At 41.9% G+C, this 24,649-nt stretch overlaps 1 protein-coding gene across 3 annotated transcripts in view; it reads right to left on the bottom strand.

Annotated features, from left to right (window-relative positions):
* The window catches only part of LOC144931710 (peroxidasin homolog), a 65,908-nt gene that overhangs the window by 37,768 nt on the left and 3,491 nt on the right, over positions 1-24,649 (bottom strand). For all 3 annotated transcript variants that reach the window (XM_078855910.1, XM_078855911.1, XM_078855912.1), the window contains exons 2-4: positions 11,550-11,621; positions 3,203-3,274; positions 2,095-2,166 (exon numbers count right to left, since the gene is read on the bottom strand). In XM_078855910.1, coding sequence (XP_078712036.1) covers positions 2,095-2,166; positions 3,203-3,274; positions 11,550-11,621 — 216 coding nt within the window. The remainder of the gene's footprint in view (positions 1-2,094; positions 2,167-3,202; positions 3,275-11,549; positions 11,622-24,649) is intronic.

Raw genomic sequence — 24,649 nt, 5'->3', positions numbered from 1 at the left:
TATGCACACTTGTGGACTGAGATGAACCGATTGAAAATCTCATGCTCTTGTGACGTTTGCCATGATAAAACACAAGTGGCTATGATAGATGATAGAAGTTCGTAGCAAGGTAAATCTTTTATAATCAACAAGTTTTTTTTTAAATATATAAAACGGGTTACAGCACTTTGTCAATCCACTGATGGGGTGGGGGGGGTTGTTTGACCATATTTCACTACGCTGGTATATTTTAGATGTACTTGTTTATGCACAAAAAAACACCAGTAAAAATACTGTTTGTAGCGCAGATTAAAAATAATATTACGTTGTAAAGGCCCAACTAAATTTGAATTGGTGGTTAAAATAATGCCATCACGTAATATGTAAGTCATACATATCTGCGATGAATGCAATGAAATGTTAAAGAGTGTAGATATAAAATGACTGAATTACACACATAGCTGTTGTTTAAGCCACTTAAATTGCCAAATGAGGGTGTTTTATAGAAAACGCTGGCTGGTAACAGCATTGACAATCAGTGTTAAAACATGTGGCTACTGGGAAGCAGCTAAGGGGGTATTTAACATGTATTGACGGTATCCATTAAGGGGAAAACACATCGCGACAATAAGTGATTCCACTGCCATTGTACCACGACGTAAACATTTTTGCCTTCGTTTTGTACTTTATATATTTACGTTTTCTACTTTATATATTTACGTTTTCTGTATTTGTCCTGAACATAGGCTTCCCTTGACAAATCCACTTTCGGTCAGAATGAGCTCTTACCTGCATTTAACGGACTACGATTACATCGTTCGTAATAAATGCCATTTCTCTATTTACTTCTTCATTGGATGGAGAAGTAGCGCGGTGGGTTGAATGCACTGCCCTATGCAGCCGGTAATCCGGGTTCAACTCCCAGCCGTGGCTAACTTCAGTTATGAGTGATATCTGAACTGCTCCTCGGATTCATCTTCTTGGTTCTTTCGGTAAAGTCGTCACGTAGAATGGAAATAATAAAATAATAAAAATAAAACATAATACAATAATTCTCACGACGTTTCGGCCACAACGCAAGCAGCCGTCCTCAGGTGAAGAACAGGTCTGTCGAGAAGACAGTCTGAATGAAACAACCCCAGGCTTGGAGCGTCTATTTAAGCTGGGTTTGAGGGGGAAGAGCGCCTTGACAAAAGAGCTGTTCTTCACCTGAGGACGGCTGCTTGCGTTGTGGCCGAAACGTCGTGAGAATTATTTTATTATGTTTTATTATTATTTTATTATTTCCCTTCTACGTGACTTTACCGAAAGAACCAAGAAGATGAATCCCTGCAGTCACGAAAGCTTTAAATCGAGAATTATGTTCCTCGGATCTCACGTCACAAACCCATACAGACACGTGGTGGAGTATGGTCAAGGCCACTCCCATGACGGACGTGGCATGGGGAGGCCTTCATCCAATCATGGGATGACAAAGGGCTGGAAATCTAATTCATAGATTGTCATCACTTATTTATATATTTTTAAGACATTTTCCCAAATATGCACATTTTACTAGAGACAAAATCTTCACGACATTTTCAGACAAAAGTGCATAAACATTCTGTTGTTCGTCAAAAAGTCATTACATCCGCTCCTGCCAATCTCCCCAAAACCACACATTCCCTGTGGAATATGTAAGCATGTGAAACATATACCCAAGCAGATTATAGCAATTACCGCAATTGCTGCCTCTGTGGAACATTAATATTCACTGCGGTTTTTTTTTCAGTTTAAGATTTTTTACAATCAAACAAATTACGACGTATTAGTTTGATACATCTCCAACGACTTCCGTAACATGATCAGATTAAACATTCGCCAAATTGTTCCGTCTTGTACTGAGACATGTCACGGAAATCCATGCTGTCAAGACAACTGATTCGAGAGAGAAAAACACACACAATTACAAGTGTACACAAGCATACACAGGCGTACGAACGCGTCATACGCTGTATTAAACTCAATTATTGTTGCTGTTGATTTTAATCACACATTTGCACGGACGGTGACTTGTTGTGGTGCATGGATGTAATCAGGTGAGGCATCAAAGCCACTGTTGTTATTCATACTCACAGCTGCTCCAGAGAGCCGAGTCCATTGAATGCGTGACGATCAATGGAGGAGATTTCATTTTTGTACAGATATCTGGGGGGGGGGGCGGGAGAGTGAGCAGTGGAAAAGTGTCGTTGTGTTTGATTACTGGTCACGGTTTAATCTCAGTGGCAAGCGATTTCCTAACCGATGCTAGGCCTACATTTGAAGAAGTATTACACTTATGAGTGTGGTGAAGTATGGTCAAAAACCCCTATGATGGTCACGGGCCAGGGTTAGGCCTTCATCCAGCAGTAGATGAACAATAAGCTGGACATTATTTGGAAAGAAAAAAAAAACACTCAACGTAACCTTAAAATTTGTGAAGCCAAAGCAATGGTTGGTTAAGCCAAAATGTACTTGTAATTGAAGACAGAATGTCATGTTTTGTATGGACATTACATTTACTTGGGAATCTTGCATGACAAACAACGTTGGCTGAGTGCAGAGTAATCAAAACATGTATGTTTATTAGGAGCATAATAGGTTTTAAATAAGAACAATCTCACACGTTATATATATTGCCGATCATAATGCAGTATTTTTTTAAGAACACATTTAAATGGAGAAAAAAATGCTAAAGTGTGGACAAGGAGAACAATAATGAACAGCTCAGGTTTCTCTGCCCAACATGACTCCAGTTATTACCCTAAAAACATAAACAGTGCAAGTGAATGTGATATGGGGCAGGGTTATTTAAAGTGGCTGTTTAACACAATTGTAGGGCTGGAGACAAAAAAACTAAAACGTCAAAGTTTACAAGTGACAATTGCCTATTTGTAAACGTATTTCGTTTTTTTTTATCAACATGCACGGGGATATTTTCATGGAGCTTCAACCTTATCTTACCCACGCATGTCAGCGTAAACACACAACATGAAAATAAAGCCGGCGAGTTCGTTTTGGCTGGCCCGAATGGAATGTTCAGCAAATGTATGAAACAACAGCAAACATTTAGAACTGAGATACACATTCCCATGGTGTATCTGGAAAGCAAAGTAAACAAACAAATTGTTGACATTCTTGGAGGCCAGTGGCAGCGATTACAAGATTATTTACCAATGTTTAACAATGTGCAAGACCTTCTTACAGATATTTGAGATTCTCCAAATCCTCGAAGGCTCCTCTGGGGATTCTTTTTATCTGGTTGTTGTTGATTAACCTGCAATGAAACAACATCGAGAAAACACAAGTAAGTAGAGCCTAATAGCGATAAAGGAATCCTGGAAAAGTTACTTTTACATTCTAATGGTTTCACCCTTCCCCCGGCACCCAAGAAATATGCAATACAGTAGTTAATATGCTCAAGGCATTTCCTGGTCACTTCTTGGTAAGTTCAGGGATGACGCTGTGGTGTAATGGTTAGCATACTGGTGTGGGCGCCACGGCCAAGAGATTCTAACTACCTCGCCTGGTATACAGGAGGTCGTGGATTCAATGCTGACCCTGGTGCCAGAATATTTGGAGTTTGCATGTTCTCCCCGTGGTCACGTGGATTTTTCTCCGGCTCCTCCGGAGAATACATTTTTACATAAGCCACTTTGTTGAGCTATCATTTGTGGCCAGGTTGCTTCTGATAAATAGCTACATAGCTCAGTGGGTCTTACTTGGTAAAATAAAAATAAAATGCTTTTGGTTTTATACTGGACCTGCAATCCAGAGGTCACCGGTTTGATCTCTCGCGTGACGGTTAAAACAAAAAAATCTTAACCCCCCACCCCAGCCTCTATCCACCCAAAAGTATAAACTAAAACTCTGTGTCAACATTTTTTATTTTACCAGGTAAGGCCCCCACTTGAGCTATGTAGCTCTTTTTCAGAAGCGACTTGGCCACAAATGATTGCTCAACGAAGTGGCTTATCACGTGGAAATGTATTGCAGCCAAATACTCTAACCGCTACGTTGATTCTAAATGTGGAGGGAAAAGCCTGAGGACCTGGAGAAAAATCAACGCGACCAATGGATGGAACATGCAAACTTCAAAATTCCAGGCGTCAGGGTTGGGATTGAACCCACAACCTCCTGTACACCAGGCGAGGTAATTAACATCTCGCCACCGTGGCCAGTATAAATGAGCATACCAGAGGAAGGTGATCGACAGATCGCGTGCGGTAGGGCAAAGTGTGGGTACTTCCACCTCTGTCCAATACATCTGGTGAGCGTGGAAGAGTAGACCAATTACCAAATCCAGTGGGGTCTCTCTCGAGCTCCCTCTAGTGGAGGCCCTTCTCCCAGCAGTTGCATGAGCAAGACATATCAGGGCTGCATCTTCACCACGAAGATGTCTGTCCAGTGTGGAAAAGTAGACCAAAATACCCTCTGACAGGGGCTCTCTAGACCTCCCTCTAGCGGAGGCCATTCTGCCAGCAGCGGCGTGAGCAATTGCAGCGCTGCACATTCACCATCTAGCAGTACGTGACATTGGGCAGAGTTGAAAACATTAATACTGGTAGGAACCTCCTGGTTACACCAGCCCACAGGGGATTATTGTGTCCGTCCGTCATGCAGGGAGGGGCTGGGTGGGGAGGGGCTGGGTGGGGAGGGGCTGGGTGGGGAGGGGGAGGGTGGGGAGGGGCTGGGTGGGGAGGGGCTGGGTGGGGGGTGGGAGGGGTGGGGATTGGTGGGGAGGGGCTGGTCACCCCGTGGTGCCCTTATAAAACTCAACGTTTAACCTACTCACACCGGCTTGTGCCCGCCCTCACAGTCGGGTATATTTGCGGAATACACCACGCCGCCGTTGACCCTGGCCATTGACCAAGCAACCCAAAGTACCTACCAGCTCCCTCCGCAGGAATGTGTTAAATTAGCTCAACATAATCACATTCCATCATATCAACACGCCGAGGTCGGAATGTTTGTGCACTTTGTATCTCGTGGGAGTGTCTGCTACTCGGCAGATATATATTTTTTTACGTCTTACCAGATTTTTTAGAAACATTTACGCCGCCGTCTGACAAACTTCACTCGGATTTGGGTATGCTAATAAAAAGGCATTTGTTAAATGTATAAAATCGGAAAAAGGGACAAAGCAAAATAGCCCGCATTTGCCAATGTTGCTTTAATCAAGAATCTTTATTTCATGTGCGATGAAACATGGTGAAAAATAAAGACATGTTATTTTAATGTTTCACCTTCTCTGCAACATTACGAATTGGCCAAAATATAGTGGAAACTCGAGAAAGCTATTGTTCGGTGCTTCCGTTGAAGAGCCGCAATATATCGAACATTCCACGCCGACTTTATTAAACCCATTTTCAAAAACAAGCAATGGAACTTCTTCAAGACATGCTGAGGATCAGGACTTAAAAGTGCACAACTTAACCACTGCAGTTCGATTATCATCCAACACCGTATTATATATAGATGGTAAATATAAAGGTGCAGCCCTGCATTTGTTTTCTCACAGCATTGCTGGCGAAGCGGCCTGCACGAGAGTGAGCTTGAGAGAGCACATCTCGCGTGTGTTTGGCCTACTCTTCCACTCCGATCAGCTGTCTTGGAAGGGGCGAGGGTACCCACAATTTACCCCACTATATGTGAGCTTCCGATTGACGAGGTCGTCCTTGAGAAATGTGACGTCACATCAAAATGCGCAACTTTAAATAGATATAGACAACACGTTCTGCTTAATTAAATAGACTTTTGAATAAATGGTTTCTCCTACAACATCAGAGTGCAGCGGCACATTAAATACGCACTACAATGACAATAGTTTAAAGCGATTTGAAGCATGTTAAATTTTTTTGGGAGGGGGGGGCAGAGCTTTGTGACGTCATATTTGAGGGGGGGTCTGACTTTTTGTGACGCCGTGTGACGAAGGGGGGGGGGGGGTCAAAAATCGTCCAAAATCGTCCAAAATCGTCCAAAATCGCGTGACGTCATTTATGGACGCCCCCTAAGACTAAACATCCGTACATTGTACTGCCGCAACTGCTGTTTACAACATCTCGCCCTCAAAAAAGCCGCGTGACCTCTCCTTGTGCACGTACTCTTGACATCCTACAACGCCAAAAGTGAACACCTGTTGCCATTCAAGCAAGATGACAAAGTCTGCTTTGCTGGATACAGCTGCAGCACGGCTATTTCAGGCTTGTCTACCCTCTGGATCACACGCGAGGCCACAAACGGGATCGAGAGAGGCGTTTACAGAGCCACCACACCTGCTTTTTTTCATGGGAGAAAATCCCCTCGGGGGCGTATCGGACAAGCCTGTGCTGTTCCAGCTACAGGAAAGGCTCAAACACCGCCTCCCGACTTGCCAGCTGTTGGCAATAGGACGCGCAAAGAAGCGGTGTGGTGGGGAAGGGTTGTTTAGTCTTTAATGAATACAATAGATACATTATATAACATGCGCTACTGTTGTGCAATGGCCAGAACCCTGGCCTTGCAATGCACGAGGCCACACTGGTTCAATAAATCTCCCAAGCACAACCAGTTGAAACAATGGGAGAGTTTCTGAAACGTCGATCAGCAAGGTTGCAATGTGTTGGTGGTTGTGATGGTGGTTGGGGGGTGTAAGAGTTTAGGGACTCCCACCTCTTTTAGCTTGGCACGGTAGGGCAATGTCCTGTCGGGGGAATCGGAAGAGCTCCTTCCGAAAGGGGCTTTTCTCCCCCGACGGTGGCATGAGCAAGCAATTGCTCATGTAAATTGCAAGCAATTGCTCATGTAAATTGCAAGCAATTAGTTATGGACATGCTTGCAATTGGCTGATAAAATACAAACTATGTTATAGAAAACAAAAATACCGTTTAACATTTTGGTATTTAATTTATGCACTGATCGTACAACACAAGCTGGATGCAGCTAGATTGTTGTCAACATGTATTCAGACGATGATTAACGTACGATGCAGAGAGGTTTACACAGATTGCACAATTACGGTGTCAACTTATTGCTGGTATATTTGCCAATGAGAAACAAACACAGCTGGGTATAATTTGGCTTGTTATGTTGGTCTGCGATATGCATATTGCATTTCACATTCGCAACACACTGTTCAGCCAGTGGTAAGGCAATACGCTGCTAATAAAAACAGAATTCCATGGAAATATTTAAACAATTTGCAAGCAAAACTTTCACAAATACTTTGCAAGCGGCTCAGGTCAAATGGAAACAAATATAAGACAGCAACACGATTACAGAAAAGTAGAATGCTTACTTTTCCCACATAAATATACAGAATACTGTAGTCAGTAATGTTATACTGGTAGGAACCTCCTGGTTACACCAGCCCACAGGGGATTATTGTGTCCGTCGTGCAGGGAGGGGCTGGGTGGGGAGGGGAGGGTGGGGAGGGGCTGGGTGGGGAGGGTGGGGCTGAGTGGGGAGGGGAGGGTGGGGAGTGGCTGGGTGGGGAGGGTGGGGGAGGGGCTGGGTGGGAAGGGTGGGGCTGGGTGGGGGGTGGGAGGGGTGGGGCTGGGTGGGGAGGGGCTGGTCATCCCGTGGTGCCCTTATAAAACTCAACGTTTAACCTACTCACGCCGGCTTGTGCCCGCCCTCACAGTCGGGCATATTTGCGGAATACACCACGCCGCCATTGACCCTGGCCATTGACCGAGCAACCCAACGTTCCTACCAGCTCCCTCCGCAGGAATGTGTTTAACAAGCAGTTAGAACACTAGTCCTGGGTTATTCCCGATTATTTAAGCAGTTGTGACTAATCGTAAAACACAAAAATTATAACAAACAAAAAAGTCTCACCCTCTTTCAGCACTTGTGCTCCTGGACGGGACCATGACCTCACCGCTATCATCATGCGCATCACACTGGACGTGGCTTAAAGGAGGTTTCCTGCCTTCGGGGTGCAGGCTATTGAAGCAACCGCCAAATTCAAAAGGGCCAAAATAATCAACTACAAAAAGAGCAGTTGATTAAATTGAGTTTTTCTTGTCAACTAATCAATTTAATGAACTCAATAATGTAATTATTAATCATCCCAGCTCTACAACACACACCACGCCACAGCGGGTGGCTGTTTTATCACACATATAGCAGCTCCTGTGATAAACAATACAAACTTCAAGCACTGAGGGGCCCTACTCTTCTCGTTGTGCCGACATTTCTTCTCCCTACCTTACTTTCTCCCACCTAACTCCTCAATTTGAAACAGGGTGCCCAGACCTTGCTCACAACCTTCCTAAGGTCATGAAACGTAAGAACTAATGTGTCTTGAATAGTGCTGTTTGCAACTGGCCGAGCAGCGGTTTTGGGCACATTGGGGCCTGCACTTAACGATCATAAAAAAATATAATCCCCAACTCCACCCAAATGCTCCAACCATCAACAAAAAAGCATGCAAAACCCCCTTTCATCCCCTCCATAGACAAAAAAACGCAATCTGTTTGGTGAACTTTCAACTGATTAATATCACAGCGTGAAAGCTCTTTGTAGTCGGGACCGCCAATATTTTTCTCTTGGCTGTTTTTATTTTTTAAGATTATTTTGAACTGATTTTGAATTGTGTGTGCTGCAACAAAACAACTTTGTACATGAACACGATGTAGAAATAATAAATGATAACGCTCATGCTGGTAATCGACAGCTTCTAGGCATCCAAAAATCACTCTGATCCAACAACAACAAAAAGCTGACAGGTAAACTATAGGGTAAAACAAATCTGCAAAAAATATATATTTGCAGGAGGAACGACCTGTCTTTACTGTTGTCTGCATTTTTTTCTAGATTTTAGTATAATTATAAATTGAGTTTGGAAGCAGTCTTTTCATGAAAGTGTTGATGATGAAGATGATATTGAACACCATGCACGGTGCAGAGGCTACTCTTGACAATCTTTAAAAACAGGTAATAAAATACATGTTCAGACATGATGGTGATTATGATGAATAGACATTATCCATGATCTTAACATTCACAAATGCAGTATTTTGCGAGTGTACTTGCTTATCCAGATACGTTTTGGTGTTTTGTTTTCTCAACTATAGCCAGACAAATCTAATTGACACATCGATGTTAATTCAATAGAATTAGGATTAATGCAAAGTGGGTAAGTCAGTGCCAAAGGAACAGGCCGATGTTTTGTAATGACCCTTTTCCACTGGCACATAGCAACTGTGCTAGTGTGGGCCCTCTCGGTATGGGCGGCTTTCCACTGGCTACTTGCTATTCCGAGCCAGAAATCAAACCTTGCAACTATGGCCTTAAAAGATATCTGAATCCGGCTCTGACCAAAGGATGGTCAAGGGTGGGGTGAATTATTTTCACCGTATATACTGTACATACAAGCGTATGTATGCACTGCTGGTGGAAGGGCCTTCACTAGAGGGGCCCTCTAGAGTCCCTCTAGAGCAGGGGCCGCACACTTGCGGCTCTTCAAGGACTGCCTCGTGACCTTTTTACGGAGCAAATCAACACCGTGCAAGACAAGACGAGCAACTTGACAAGAGAATCATGGACGTATGTTGAGCTTCTTCCGCGCCGTGCGCAGCCACCCGCGCTAATCGCAGGTGCGCAAACGCGACTAACGTGTCACGGTCAACAGCACGGCGGTGGTTTGCTGCAGTGGCCCAAAAACAACATGGCGCCAGGCAGGGTAATCTGCAGGCCCACAGCTCAGCTCGGCTGTACCGTGGAAAAGAGGTGCAAAATCTGCACATCGATCCGCGTGTGGGGGGGCCGTGGACACATTCATGAGCGTGGTTTGTTTAGGTTCAACCCCATGGTAACGGGGAATGAAAACAAATCCACCGCCCACAAATTGCTTTTCCAGCCATATCCCTACCTCGCTGTCCCGCCAAAATAAAAGGCACGACTTTTCAGGAGAATAGCAATCCGTGACGATCACCAACAACAACAACAACAACAACAAAAGCTTTACCACTTCCAATTTCCGCCACCGAAGTTGAACCTTAGAATGGTGTGTAGGAAATTGTAATGATACTTAAATAAACTATTTTAGAAACGTCTACTGTAATGGAACAGCACTGAACAAAGAGATGGCTTTTCTGCAACTGCTAATGAGAAGTGAAAACAATGCAAATCCAGAGTCACTGGTGGTGTGTATGAACATTTGGTCTCCCTTTCTTTTGATTTCGATGTTATCCTCCCAATTATGCGATCCATCTGGACACCCCTTGTCCCCTTCTGCTCTTTGAATTTCTTCTGTCGCCTCCTACCCTTCTCTCTCCATCTCCTTACTGCCCCATAGCTTTCCTGTAAGTAGTACGACTCAGGAAAAACAGCGGGGTTGTTTTTCTCCATATTCTTGCCGATCACCCACAGACTATACTTTTGTTGAACATCAGGAATGCAAATATGATTGAAAGTCACAACTATGTAAACAACTGCATTGTCTACAGCAAACTTTTCAAAGTACATTATAGCTAGCTCTACAACAAGTCATAAATCTTTGTGCTGCAAGGCATTGTTATAGTTGGCACGTGGTGCGAATTTCAATTTTTTCACCCCACCATTCACCCAGCCCCAAAGCTGTGTCCATTCACTCTCCATAGGCATCCCAAGGAAAGATCGGTTGTGTTGAATGAACAAGAATACAGAAGACACTGCAAAGTAAAAACACAAATACCACTGATCTTTGTGTTGTGCTTGGCACAACGTTGTTGGTACAGCAGGTAGAAGCAGCCAGAGTGTGGTGTGGCATAAAAAATGCATGGCCAGGGGCTCGTTTTAAACACAGACAAGGAAATGTGGAGATCGAACCAGTATAGCAAGCCCCTAACAGTTGCCGGTGACAACTCTAACAGAGGCTTTCCCATATTTTTAAAAAAAATAATAATCCACTGAACTGTATTGAATGCTTTCCATTGTACGCCATGTTAGTGTGGCCTGGCATACACCAGTTGAATATGATGCCAGCAGCCGCAATACTCAAAGGATCACACCCACGTTTTGCAACTTATATACGTGGCATTTTAATTTTTTTAAGTACTATGCATAAAAAGGCTATATATGCGGGCATTACACACTCATTTGTATTAATCTGACAAATATGAAATACAGCAGACAAATATGAAATACAGCAGGCAAATACTCCGTTTTTTGTCGAAAGAAATATAGCGAGCTTCAATGTGCGTTTTCGCAATTGTGCTGTACAGCTCTCCGTTGTGCCGCGTGGCGTTTGGCACGATGTCAGACGTTTCGCTCCATGTGCTGGGAGGTTCTTTAGGTAGCAAATGCGGCAAACAGAGCTAATACATAAATGAAGCTAATAAATACCATTGGCTAGGCTACATCAAACACTGGCAGCAGACAGCAATGAAGACAATTTAAGAAGAAAGTCAAGCGGCTCTATTTAGTTCCTGGAAGAAGCTCCCAGCCAGAGGAGCGGAAATCGTAGACGTTGTGCCGAACATCAAGCGGGGCAACAGGGAAAACACATCGGTGAGCTGTCCAGAACAACTTCGCTGAAGAATGTCTCCAGGCCTCATCAAACAGCATTAGCAGCTTTGGGTACTTACAAAGTGTTCAGATTTTTTAATCTCTTGAAAGCCCCTGCAGGAACTTCCTTCACTCTGTTGAAGCGCAAATCTCTGGGGGGGGGGGGGGGTAGAGAGGGAGAAAGTAATAATCATAAGCATTAACAAGCAGGTATGGACATTGTGACCTTTAATGCAAAATTCCAAATCTAAAGGATATTTTATTCCACAGTACGCGCAATGTCTCTTTAAAGTGATGCCATTACAATGCGGTGAACAATCAATATACATTGCAAGTGAAAGACATCAATAGCCTTAAACGTACGCTATTTTTCGTCCCTCAACACATTCATTCCCACGTGTTCCCTTGTGCATGACGTTTGAACAAAGCAGCACAAGGGCACGCAAGCAGCAAGCAGTTAAAAGGCCACAAAGATTTGAATCAAGGTGACTTTACCAAACCAGGCATAACCGAAGACACAAAGATTCCACAAGTCGTGGAATAAAAAAACAATGTAAGAACGATAGCGGCATGCGATAGCAGAACTTTACCAAGTTGTGACTTGTGTCTAACTGGATTTTATCGACAACAGAACAAGGTAATTGAATCAATGAAAATTATGTGACCTGGGTTTGTTGTACGAGTATATATTGTTTGAGCAGTCTCTTATGAGTTACTGCCCCTTGCTGCCATGGTTCGCACACCGAACCTGAAATCCATAGATCGCCGGTTCAATTTGATCTCCCAGCACAGCAGTAAATTTGGGCACACATCTTAATTCCCCACGCCTCTGTCCACGCAGCGGTATAACGTTTGTACGACCACATTTGCCAACCTGTGGTTGCGTGCAGTAAAGTGTGGGTACTTCCACCTCTCTCAGGGCATATGACGACTGTGGAAGAATAGGCCATATTCTCCCTAGAACTCATTCTAGTCTAGGGCCTTCCACCGGCATTGGCATGAGAAAGGAAATTCAGAGCCGCACCTTTACTTTAAATTCTCTCATCAGAATAATGTTCATGAGTCAGGTTAAACAGAGATGCAATGCGATGTGGAGGTTGCACTTCAATCAACTGTATTCAAAGTCATGAAAGACATCAAATAATGTTTACGGCATTGATGAAGTGACTGCAGACTTTACGGGGGTGAAAATTCTGTAAAAGGATTTTTTTTTGTTACGAGCATTACGCAAAGAAAACATGCCCTTCAATACGTGATACCACAGATCTCTGTTTAATAGAATGCCATCATTAAGGCCATTGCTGTATTTTGAGATGTAAAATACGTGATGTTAACCATTAGCTTTGGAAACATCAAGTTTGGAAACAATCAAGCACCACAAATGCCACGAGCTCCACACACATTTCCTTCACGGGTTTTTTTTTATTGAGTGCACACCAAGCACGGAATGGTCAATAACGAAGTACAGAGCAAGTAAACGAGATCGAGAGATTCGGTTTTCAGTGATAAGACTGCAATTATATAAAGAGGGGGGCAACTGAATAAAATTCGCCACGCTCATCATGAACCTTGACCGATATCAACAACAAAAACTGAATAAGAGGCTTAATTTTTTGGGCAATGGCCATTCTCTGAATAACCATTCAGCATCATCAGCTATGATCGATCAACTGCTGGATGAATTAAGGTTTTCCCCGAACCGCAGCCGCCTCTCATGATCCCGCGATGCAACAATCCACCCAGCAACCTGCACATGAGCTGATTTCATCCTCGGTGAATAACCACGAGCCTCTGATCATCTTGTCTGATGTAGGCGAGTGTTTATAACAAATGTGTTCAGCTTCATTTTAGTTTACTCGTGGCTCGACAACTCATGAGCTATACGAACAAGCAGAATAAACTTTGACCATGAAATCAAATAAAACCCATTTGACCGTCCAATAAGACTGAATCTAAGATGACTGCAGTCACGCTGTGGAATGGTTCCAGCTATTCAATCTTTCTAATTATGCACAGTGTAATAATTTTCCAAATGGTGTTTCCATTTTTAATAAAGGTAAAAGCTGCTAAAGGCACAGCCCTGCAAATGCTTGCTAACGGCACTGCTGGTGGAAGGACCTTCACTCATGGGGCCTGTAGAGTTCCTCTAGATCAGGGGTCGAAAACGTGCGTCTCTTCAAGGACTGCCTCGTGACATTATTTATTAAGGATCACCACCGTCTCGTATTCACATGGCATTGCGGCTCTTGAAATAGAGGTTTTTTAAAATCCTTTATATTAAGTTCGCTTGCTTGCTTAGGACCGTGCAAATCTTTCGGTCGTTTTTTAACCCACTTCCCTTTATCCAATCGAGCTGACATTTTGCACACAGACTCGTTGTGCGTGACAATGCATTTTCGTGAAAAAAAAGTTCCTAAATTTTACACTGTTTAGGGAAAAAATTTTCAATATTTAATTACCAATTGTTTAATGCTGCCAGACAATCATCTGACCCATAGGTGGCAGCCATCTCAAGCCAGAGGACGAGAGGACTCTAGCCGCCCCGATACCACGCATATAAAGGATTTATAGTGAAAAACTTTGTTTTTACGGGTAATTTTTTTCCGAATTAGAAAACAATGGCTCTTCTTGTTAGTTTGGTTGCCGACCTCTGCTCTCGATAGTATTCACCTTCTCTTCCATGCTGGGAAGAGGTCTTTGAAGATGTGGAACTACCCATACTTTTACCCCGTCACAAACAACCTGCTTATTAACTAATCGCAGTATAAACACTTTTACCGTTGGAGGTGGGAGGATTTAAGAGAATTGCCCATTGTTTCAACTGCAGCGCTAAGAGGCCGAATCGAATCAGGATCCGCTTGATTCCAGGTGCAATGCACGGACCATTCCCCAACGGCAGCAACCCCCAAACTTAAATATAACCTCTTTGATGAAAGCTAATCCTAAGGTTTAGTTGCTAGGCCTTGATAGCCCTCGTCCCTTTGCCTGGTGGTGTACAGTGCACGTGCAACCTCAAAGTCCAGGGTTTGGTTTTCCTGTTTTTCACATTAGTGACTGTTCGTGAGAATGTAATATCCCATTTGGCATTGCAACCGCATAGGCCTCGTTACTTACACATGGGAGTGTGCTGTGTGAAGGATGTCTTGCAAAATAGGTAATAACAGTCATGCATTACTCCTTTGCGTTATATACTAATGAGAAAATTCCCTCGATTATACATACTTCATGCTCACCTCAGAATGGCTTCTGACACATATGAGACATTTATTTCGCAGATTATTAGTTTGAAAAGTTAGCTGTCAAAATGTGAGGGTTTTTTTTTTCGTTACAATTTTGACTAGTTTAATTAATCCCATGCAGGGATGTATGACTGTAAATGTCAAAGAAGCAGTCAAATAAATTGTAGAATTGCTTCATAAGTTTGGAATGAATTATAGATTTTAATTTACCCTTAATGCGGACAAATATTTCCATTTTATTAGTAGAGACAAGCCTTCAAACTAAGCCTCGAATGAAGATGGTTGAACTTTTTTTTAATCACCTTACCCTCAAAATGTCTTGATCACACCACATGCATTCTGTTTGAACTCAATGTTACCTTGGCGAGAAAAAAGGTCAAATCGATATAACTGCTCAACCCGAGATATTAACACTTTTTAAACTTGCATTGCCTTTGTCGTGTTCGCCTTTTGGCATTCTCTGGTCTAACACTAATTAGACAAGGCCATAAAGAAGGCTGTCTCTGGTGTAGGCCAATACGTTGCAAACACAATGCCTTATATTACCAGAGCATGTTGTTTGTATGTTTTACCACAGGGATGTGTGGTTAATGCAAATGTGATGCATTACAATAGGTATTTATTTGGTACTCTTAGGTTTTTTCGGTAAAATCACGTAGGGAAAAACAAATAAATAAAGTAAAAAAAAATAGCTCGATTTAATCAAATCATTATTATTTAATTTTATTATTAGTTTTTTCCCTATGTGACTTAACCGAAAAAAATCTAAGAGTATGAATCCTTGCAGTCACGAAAGCTTCGAATATATTTATTTGGTGTTTGATTGCCACAAAGGGTGAAGCCTATTCTTATTCTTTCATCATTTTGATTCTGAAAAAAAAAGATCCCATAGATGTTACTTGGCTCTTTGCTATCCGTACGACATTCACACATATCCACTCAATAAAAGTGTCAACTCTACACAAGACGAAAATCCTTTGAAGTTTACACTTTTCACCGTTGTGCAGACTTTAACCCACATCATGTATTGTCTCTCACACTTTGATAGTGGAATTACGTTGGCATAGCACAACCTCCAAGTCTTAACGTATTCCAAGTTCAAATACTTCCCACAAAAATTAAACTGTCACTTAGCATTTTTGTTCATTTAAATACACGCATGCCTGGCACCCAGGGATACACATGGGTCATCGTCTATATAACGCATTCCGAGTGAAATTGCATGTTTCATTCGGCATTTAAAATGCAATGTTTTCGATTTCCACAAATATTTGTGGTCAAAGTTGCAAAACGGGATGGGCGATAATACATACTCAATGAAAACAAGAACACGTGCACGTGATGGCATAAGTGACATCATCACTGTAAACATTACTGATAGACATGATATATTTTGCCACAATGTTATGTCATGCAATCCACAGGGACTTGGTGATCACTGCTATTTTGTATTTGTTTCAACATAATTCATGGCCAAGGCAAACATCAGTGCCGAGTTGAAGCTTTCGTGACTGCAAGGATTCATACTCTTAGTTCTTTCGGTAAAGTCACGTAGGCAAAAAATGATACGTTCCATTCATTGGCTACCACATTCTGATAAGCTCCCCCCCCTCTCCTCCCCCCTCAACTTTCATTTAAGGGCTTACATCTTGAATCCCTGCCTCACTTGATGCAGCTAATCTGGCTGTGACGGTCCCACCTGATGACGGAGACTTGTGTTGCCTCCGAAACGTCGTGATTTTATTGTTTTATTTTCATTAATTTTAATTTAATTTTTTACCTACGTGACTTTACCGAAAGAACTAAGAGTATCAGTGACGAGTGAATTCTAGACCAGTCCTGCACATCCTCTGTTACCAACCTACGTGGTGCAGTATAGGCAAACAATCTCCTCGACTAGCCCATGGGAAGCCCTTCATGCAACAGCGAGGCTGACAATGGACTTCACGTGTTTCGGTCTTGTTATGCAAGTATTTTATTTCACAAACGAATGTAACTTGCTACGTTGGCAAAAAGCAAGCAACGTAATTTTTAGTCGAGAATGTGGTTTATTTGGAGTACTTAGGTCACATTTCATGGCTCTGTAAGATTCCAAGGCAAAGCGTCACATTCCACTTTTCTTACTGCCAGCAGGTGGCTGGCAGGCAATGAACAGTAATCAATTATTAAACGTATGGAGGAAATACACAATATGTAAGCACCCCACATTAAACAACACGTTTCAAACTGATTATTCGGTGATGCCGCACATGGGAAGTGGATCACAGGCACAATTAACAACAACAAAACTCACACTCGTCAACAACGCTGCTTTAAAGTAAGAAAACATGCAATGTGTGCTTTGAATAAGGGCCATTAACCAAAACGTCGCTGATTATATATTTTTTTTTCTTTTAATGCAGTCTTGTTGATGAGTCTTGAGTCTATTTTTACACTTTTTGTTATTGTTCAATACCAAATTCATTACAATTCCCAAGCCACATTTTTTTAATTTCAATTAATTTACCTACTCATCTACTAATATAATTTCCCCCCTAAATGTTACACTTTTTGTAATTAAAAAAGCAATTTAATCAAGTGCTACTATACTGATGTCAGTAAACAGGTCCTCATATGAATAATGAAAACAAAATGTACACGTAATATGAATTACTTATTTTGGGCTGGTTGATATCATGCCTGCCTGTACTGTAAATAAAAAAAACTGCATCTCTGCAACATACGCGGGCTGCATTATCTTGCGATCATTGTGTTACATAATTTACCAAAAGTGTATTCTGGTACCACAAGTTGGCCTGCCCGATAATTTCCAAGCCAGGTGGAACGAGATAATCTGTTTCAATTTTCCCCACACTCTTTTTCTTTTAAACTGCTCTCCCGTTTAGACTCATTTTAACTGCTTGCAATTACAACATGCCGGCTAATGGAAAACAGCACGAGGCATGTGCAGTTTTGTTCAGAAAGCAGCTTTAAACATTGACACAATTAAAGCTGCTTTCGTAAGTAAGCCGTTAAAATGGTAACGCTGCAAAAACACATATCAATCAGTACACCTGTTTCTGTTTTCCTTACAATTGGATTGTCGCCTTCGCCAAAAGCTGCTTTTTAACCATGATCCTTCAAGCAAATGCCACACCGCATGCTGCACAGAAATGCCATAAAAGAGTAGCCACAAGCCCATCAATTATTCTGACGGGAAAGCACGCCCTGCTTTTCCATTCACAACCTTACAAACCCTATTTCCCGTGAATGAAAATTTCACATGCATCGGAGGGCCATTGGTAAATATTGCATTTTGTGTTCAACTCCATACGGCTGCCTTCTTTCAAAGTAACTTGGAAAACATGGGAAAACAAGACGTCGAAATGAAATGGATAGCTGCCGATATTTTGCCCACCAAACGCAGCCTTACCTTTTTCAAACAATAGTTTTCTTTGAAGTATGAAAATGATTGTATATCATGCATATTTACACTAAGGGTGAGGATTTCCATTTACCGGGCACTTTATGAAAGACGCGGGGGGGGGGGTATGCATTGAACAATGAACATGTGAATGGCACTACATACAAAATAGAAAAATGTTGACCCAAACACACACACACACCGCAATATTGTAACCACTGAAAACCCGAGTATTACTACGTTCAAATAAAAGTTTGGCAGCAGGACAGAAAAAAATGTTTGCCTGCCCATGTCATCGTACAGGCATCCCAAAAAAACCCATCATCATCCATCTTCACCAAACTCCAGCCCACACAGGTACAATGTCGTAACAGCAGCAGTGCTCAGGATATTCACCTGTGAATGTATTTTTTATTTTTCCTCCCCAATCTTCCGCTCAACGTAAAGCAGTCACGTTAATTTATCATCTAGCATTCACTAATTCACTCACGTCTCTCACTTACTGGCGGTCAGTCATCTTATTATAACACTTCTATCCCTACCACCCATGGCTACTGTTCCAAATAAAGTTCACTCATTGATCCCTTCTACCAACGTGAAGGACAAGACTGACTTTTGCCGTCATCCATACTGTGTTCAACTACCACACCGCAACCCAACATGCCGCTCTTTGCGATTCTTTCTTCGCACAGGCACGGCTTTGGAATTTCCTTCCAACGTATTATTTTTCTCCAAGTTATTGTAGCCTTGCTCAATTCAAGTAATATCAATTTTTTTCTCTTACACCCTAAACTTGTCCTGTTTCTTGTTGACCGCGTTGAGTTTTTTGAAGCCTTTGGCGCTGTGCAAAGCAATCATGTGAAATTAAATGAAAAAACTCGAGTCGCATTCTGAACATAACTTTAGTGCCACGTTTGTACATTTCCCAGGTGTAGCGATAAACACCGTGATCAAACAGCAATGCCACCTACCTATTAGGAGACCGGCAGATTGGGCTGATTTGAGTGAGTTTAACACATTCCTGCGGAGGGAGCTGGTAGAAACGTTGGGTTGCTTGGTCAATGGCCAGGGTCAACGGCGGCGTGGTGTATTCCGCAAATATGCCCGACTGTGAGGGTGGGCACAAGCCGGCATGAGTAGGTTAAACGTTGAGTTTTATAAGGGCACCACGGGGTGACCAGCCCCTCCCCACCCAGCCCCACCCCCCACCCAGCCCCACCCTCCCCACCCAGCCCCTCCCCACCCTCCCCTCCCCACCCAGCCCCTCCCCTCCCCACCCAGCCCCTCCCCACCCTCCCCTCTCCACCCAGCCCCACCCCTCCCATTTTTGGATGCACGACGGACGGACACAATAATCCCCTGTGGGCTGGTGTAACCAGGAGGTTCCTACCAGTATAATCTACAGCATATACGAACATTCAAGGCACCCCTGACAACAAGGCTTTTCAAATTAGTAGTGGAGCACACTGTAAGGATGCACCTTGCTAAGACATTGTTTTGTGGATTTAAAGCAAAATATTATTTAGCTTAACTAGAGCACAACATTCTCAAACCGCATTCCTAATATGTTTACGCTTGAATTAATGAAAACAACATGTTGTTTGGCATTCGTTGTATCTTTCTTTCGAAAGAGACAAATATGCAAGCGTTTGCCAATGCCATCTGTTGTCCATGCCAGTAAACAACTGCTTGGGAAGTCAAAATATAACTTCAATAGAAATGTTTAATTGTAATAATTTGCATGTGGTGTTAGACATTGTGCACAGAATGGCAGTCTGACCCCGCAAGGCAAGTTACCACATGCCTTTCCACATAACATTCCTCATTATTAAATGTATTCCAACAAACATTTTTTAACTATTTGTCTTTTGTCAACGTCACACTTTTTTACTGATTGGCCGTGTCGGGTGGTGGAGGGTTACGACACATTTATAAATAACGCGATCTAACCCAAAAACGTTTATTATGAAACATTGTTTAAATTTATTTAGTTTAAAAAATAATATCAACGATTCATATGCAGGTGTGACTATTTTCAATTTCTCTAAAACTAAGAATGTTTGCAGATTCTACAAAATTAATGATGAACAGATTATATAGTATGGAATGGCATTTACCAAAACATTCTATTTGTATACATTGTTTTTCCTCAATACTGTTTTTATACTTTTTAAATGAGCTTGCTGAATAGACACATTACTGTGAGAATACTATATTGTTTCCATGCATAGCATTTGTCAGGGTGGCATGAAATCCATGAAAAAATTATAATGGGGTTAGATCAGGCTGTGGTAGAAATGTAAAACACATGTGCTACGTGCTGTGAAAAGGCACACAGCACAAAAAGCAGTCAAATCTGACCTCTGTAAAGGTCAAATGAATATACTGATCATACATTACGAGTAAACATTAAATTAAACATATCCATCATTAAAATAATCATACCTTTATGCATCAAATAGACAAGCACCAAATTAGCTGTGTAAGAAATTATTTTTGGAAAATATGAAAATAATTACACGCAACATCTAGATCGTGACAATGCATTCCATTTTTTTCACCCAGGGAATACCATTACCTGATACGGTAGTTTTACATAAATATATATCAGCAGGTCTATATTTAAATACATTTTGGAACGGGCGGTGTCAACATTACTTTTTAATCTGCCCCCAGATCTTGCACTGGATCCTGCTGAGCACTCATGTCTAACGGTGCTGGCCAGACCAAACACAAAAAGCGAAGTGTGTATGTTTGTCATCATTGAGGTCCGATTGAGTGGTCACGGGAGGCAAGCGTGGGCCCTGGAGATTAAAGCTCCTACAGCTCACCTCTCATTTCCTCCTCCTACCACCTGGTGTCTTTATTTGATTTATGAAATTAAATATCCAAGCAGCAATTTATGTTATATTAGATGTTTTGGATTTAAACAACAACAAAATCCACCAAGCTTTGAAAATAATATACAAATTACACAACTGTATATTTGTTTTTACCCATAACAATTTTAGCCAAATTGTGCTATCAGCATTATGTCACCACAAAAACAAACACCCGATGTCAGAGAACTTGCCCATGGAAGCATATATCACAGAACTAGTGTACAGTCCCTTCAAGTGACCTCTGATCCACAACTCGAGGCAGAACTTCCCCCAGCTGCTTTGCTCATAGAGAGGAATGTTCAACGCATTACAGTCAAATAGAAATGTTTTATTCAGACAAATCAGGTGAGAACATCAACTCGCAACACTTCAGAACATGTCTTCTTGGTTCTTTCGGTAAAGTCACGTAGAAGGGAAGTAATAAAATAAAAAAAATAAAACATAATAAAATAATTGCTTGGATATTTAATCATGTTTTATTTTTATTATTTTATTACTTCCCTTCTACGTGACTTTACCGAAAGAACCAAGAAGATGAATCCCTGCAGTCACGAAAGCTTTAAATCGAAACTTCAGAACCTGGTTTAATAAAATATGACTTCCTGGGTTTGAATCCAGGATTTCAGTGCTGCCAGCTCAGAATTCTAAACCCTTGACATCTATATATATACAGTAGGACTTCAATAATCTGCGAATTCCTGTAATTCGTGGAGCATTGGTATTTCGTGACTCCTGCCATAATCCGTGGGGACATTGATCCTGAAATCTGCAAAAAAATCACGGATTTCTGGAGCTTTTCTGCATGTGGCTTATTCCTCACATAATTTGACACATACTGCATTGGTGCAAAATCTTTTCCGCACAATACGGGACAAACCTACAAGGTAAGCCGTGGATGAGAAGATCCGTGATAGGGTTCCCCAATATTATCATGGACTATTGTTGTCCTACTGTGCAATGACTTTCACATGCTTATCAACTATCATCGCCAAAGATATTAGTACTGTACTAATGTCCCCTTGAATATTTAATGACAGTATATAGAACATATAATAACAAAGCAAAAGAGCCAAGGCTAAAACAGTGTTGACCTGTCAACATTAATGATATTGCCAAGTTACTGGGCTCCACCAGACTTCACCTCTGCCAGGGAAAGCCATTAACCTTAATCACTGCAAAATAGACTCTTGATAAACATGTTTCAAACATCTTCTTGGTTCTTTCGGTAAAGTCACGTAGAATGGAAATAATAAAATAATAAAAATAAAACATTATTATGTTTTATTTTAATAAAATAATAAAAATAAAACATAAGATTTTTTATTTTCATTATTTTATTATTTCCATTCTACTTGACTTTACCGAAAGAACCAAGAAGATGAATCCCTGCAGTCACGAAAGCTTTAAATCGAAATGTTTCAAACAGAGTGCCCGGTATTTTTACAGTTGTGATGGTAAAGGGGCATATTCACAAAACCACTTCGTGGTATTTAATTATGTTATTGGACACTTAAAAAATATTTAAGCAAAGATATATATTATTTAAGTTAGGGTGAAAACCATCGCATCATCATCATCATCCATGCTCAATACACTACTGGAGGAAAGCCGTTGTCATCTGTCACAATCCTAGGATTTGTAACAATCCCCCCAGCACTTACACACGAGCCGGTTTCATCCAGCCACCCCCACTGCCTCCATCTCCTCTGTGGGTACCAGAGGTGGGACAAAGTCATTGTTATGCAAGTCCAAGTCGAGTCGCAAGTCATCAAATTCATGACTCGAGTCTGACTCGAGTCCAAGTCACATGACTCGAGTCCACATCTCATAGGTGGGACAAAGTCATTGTTATGCAAGTCCAAGTCGAGTCGCAAGTCATCAAATTCATGACTCGAGTCTGACTCGAGTCCAAGTCACATGACTCGAGTCCACATCTCATAGGTGGGACAAAGTCATTGTTATGCAAGTCCAAGTCGAGTCGCAAGTCATCAAATTCATGACTCGAGTCTGACTCGAGTCCAAGTCACATGACTCGAGTCCACATCTCATAGGTGGGACAAAGTCATTGTTATGCAAGTCCAAGTCGAGTCGCAAGTCATCAAATTCATGACTCGAGTCTGACTCGAGTCCAAGTCACATGACTCGAGTCCACATCTCATAGGTGGGACAGAGTCATTGTTATGCAAGTCCAAGTCGAGTCGCAAGTCATCAAATTCATGACTCGAGTCTGACTCGAGTCCAAGTCACATGACTCGAGTCCACATCTCATAGGTGGGACAAAGTCATTGTTATGCAAGTCCAAATCGAGTCGCAAGTCATCAAATTCATGACTCGAGTCTGACTCGAGTCCAAGTCACATGACTCGAGTCCACACCTCTGGTGGGTACACTTTCGAATGTCTTTCATTGCATGGCTGCTACTCCCGTCACTATTCTTGTGCGGTAATAAATGTTGCGTTTACACGTTGGACGCAAAAGTCACGAGACGGTTAGGGGCCGTCCATAAATGACGTCACGCGATTTTGGACTATGTTTTACCCCCCCCCCTCTCGTCAGACGACGTCACAAAAGTCAGACGACGTCACAAAAGTCAGACCTCCCTTCAAATATGACGTCACAAAGCTCTGCCCCCCCCCAACCATATTTCCATTTTGAAAATAAAACATGCTTCAAATCGCTTTAGACTATGGTCATTGTAGTGCGTATTTAATGTGTCGCTGCACTCTGATGTTGTAGGAGAAAACATGTATTAAAAAGTTTATTTAATTAAGTAGAACGTGTTTATATTTATTTAAAGTTGCACATTTTGATGTGACGTCACATTACTCAACCCCCCCCCCCTCGTCACACATCGTCACAAATGTCTGAATACCCCCTCCCCTAGGTGCATGACGTCATTTATGGACGGCCCCATATATAACAAATATAATTATTAACTACCATAGAGGAGGTGTATACATACTCTTTGTTTTTTTCGGTAAAGTCACGTAGGTAAAAAAATTAAAATAAATTAAATCACGACGTTTCGGGCGCAACACAAGCGTCCTTCTTCAGGAGGTGTATACAGTCACCTGTGTATGAAGTGTCTAGATATCGTGCACACACATACGAAAGTAAATCCATATTCGTCATTAGCCATTGTTTATCCACTGCTGGATGAAGACCTCCCCATAACACCGTCAGCCTTCACGGTTCTATGATGCCACAATCCGTCTCAACTCCTCCGCAAGAATGTATTTAATCGTTTCCATCTCCACAGCGGCTATTCTCTCGGGCAAATTCTCTGCCGCTGCTGCCATTTCATTATTGAGCTTGATACATCATAAGAAGGGATGATGCCCCGTGGTTGAGACCGGTGATATTTATGTATTACAAAGCACAAACGAGGTAAACATTTTCCCACTGGGCATTGCCTGGAATGGAGCACGCATTTAAAATTACCATCTGTGATTATTGGGGCAACAACAAAAAAACACTCGGCCAACGAGAGACGAGTTTCACCAAGGCATGAACCAACACACAGGCTTTCATTGTTTATATTCCAAACTTAGTCAGCAACATACAGGTCCAATTATTTTCTCAATCAGTCTCGCCACACTATTGGCTTCAAAAGGTCAAGTCCGGAAAAATGTCAACAGCTGTAAAAGCGTTAACACA

The sequence above is a fragment of the Lampetra fluviatilis genome, chromosome 4 (genome assembly GCF_964198595.1).
Source record: "Lampetra fluviatilis chromosome 4, kcLamFluv1.1, whole genome shotgun sequence".
In the NCBI taxonomy this organism is placed as follows: domain Eukaryota; kingdom Metazoa; phylum Chordata; class Hyperoartia; order Petromyzontiformes; family Petromyzontidae; genus Lampetra; species Lampetra fluviatilis.
The sequence above is the reverse complement of the archived record's forward strand: the minus strand, read 5'-3'. Positions and strand labels throughout refer to the sequence as shown.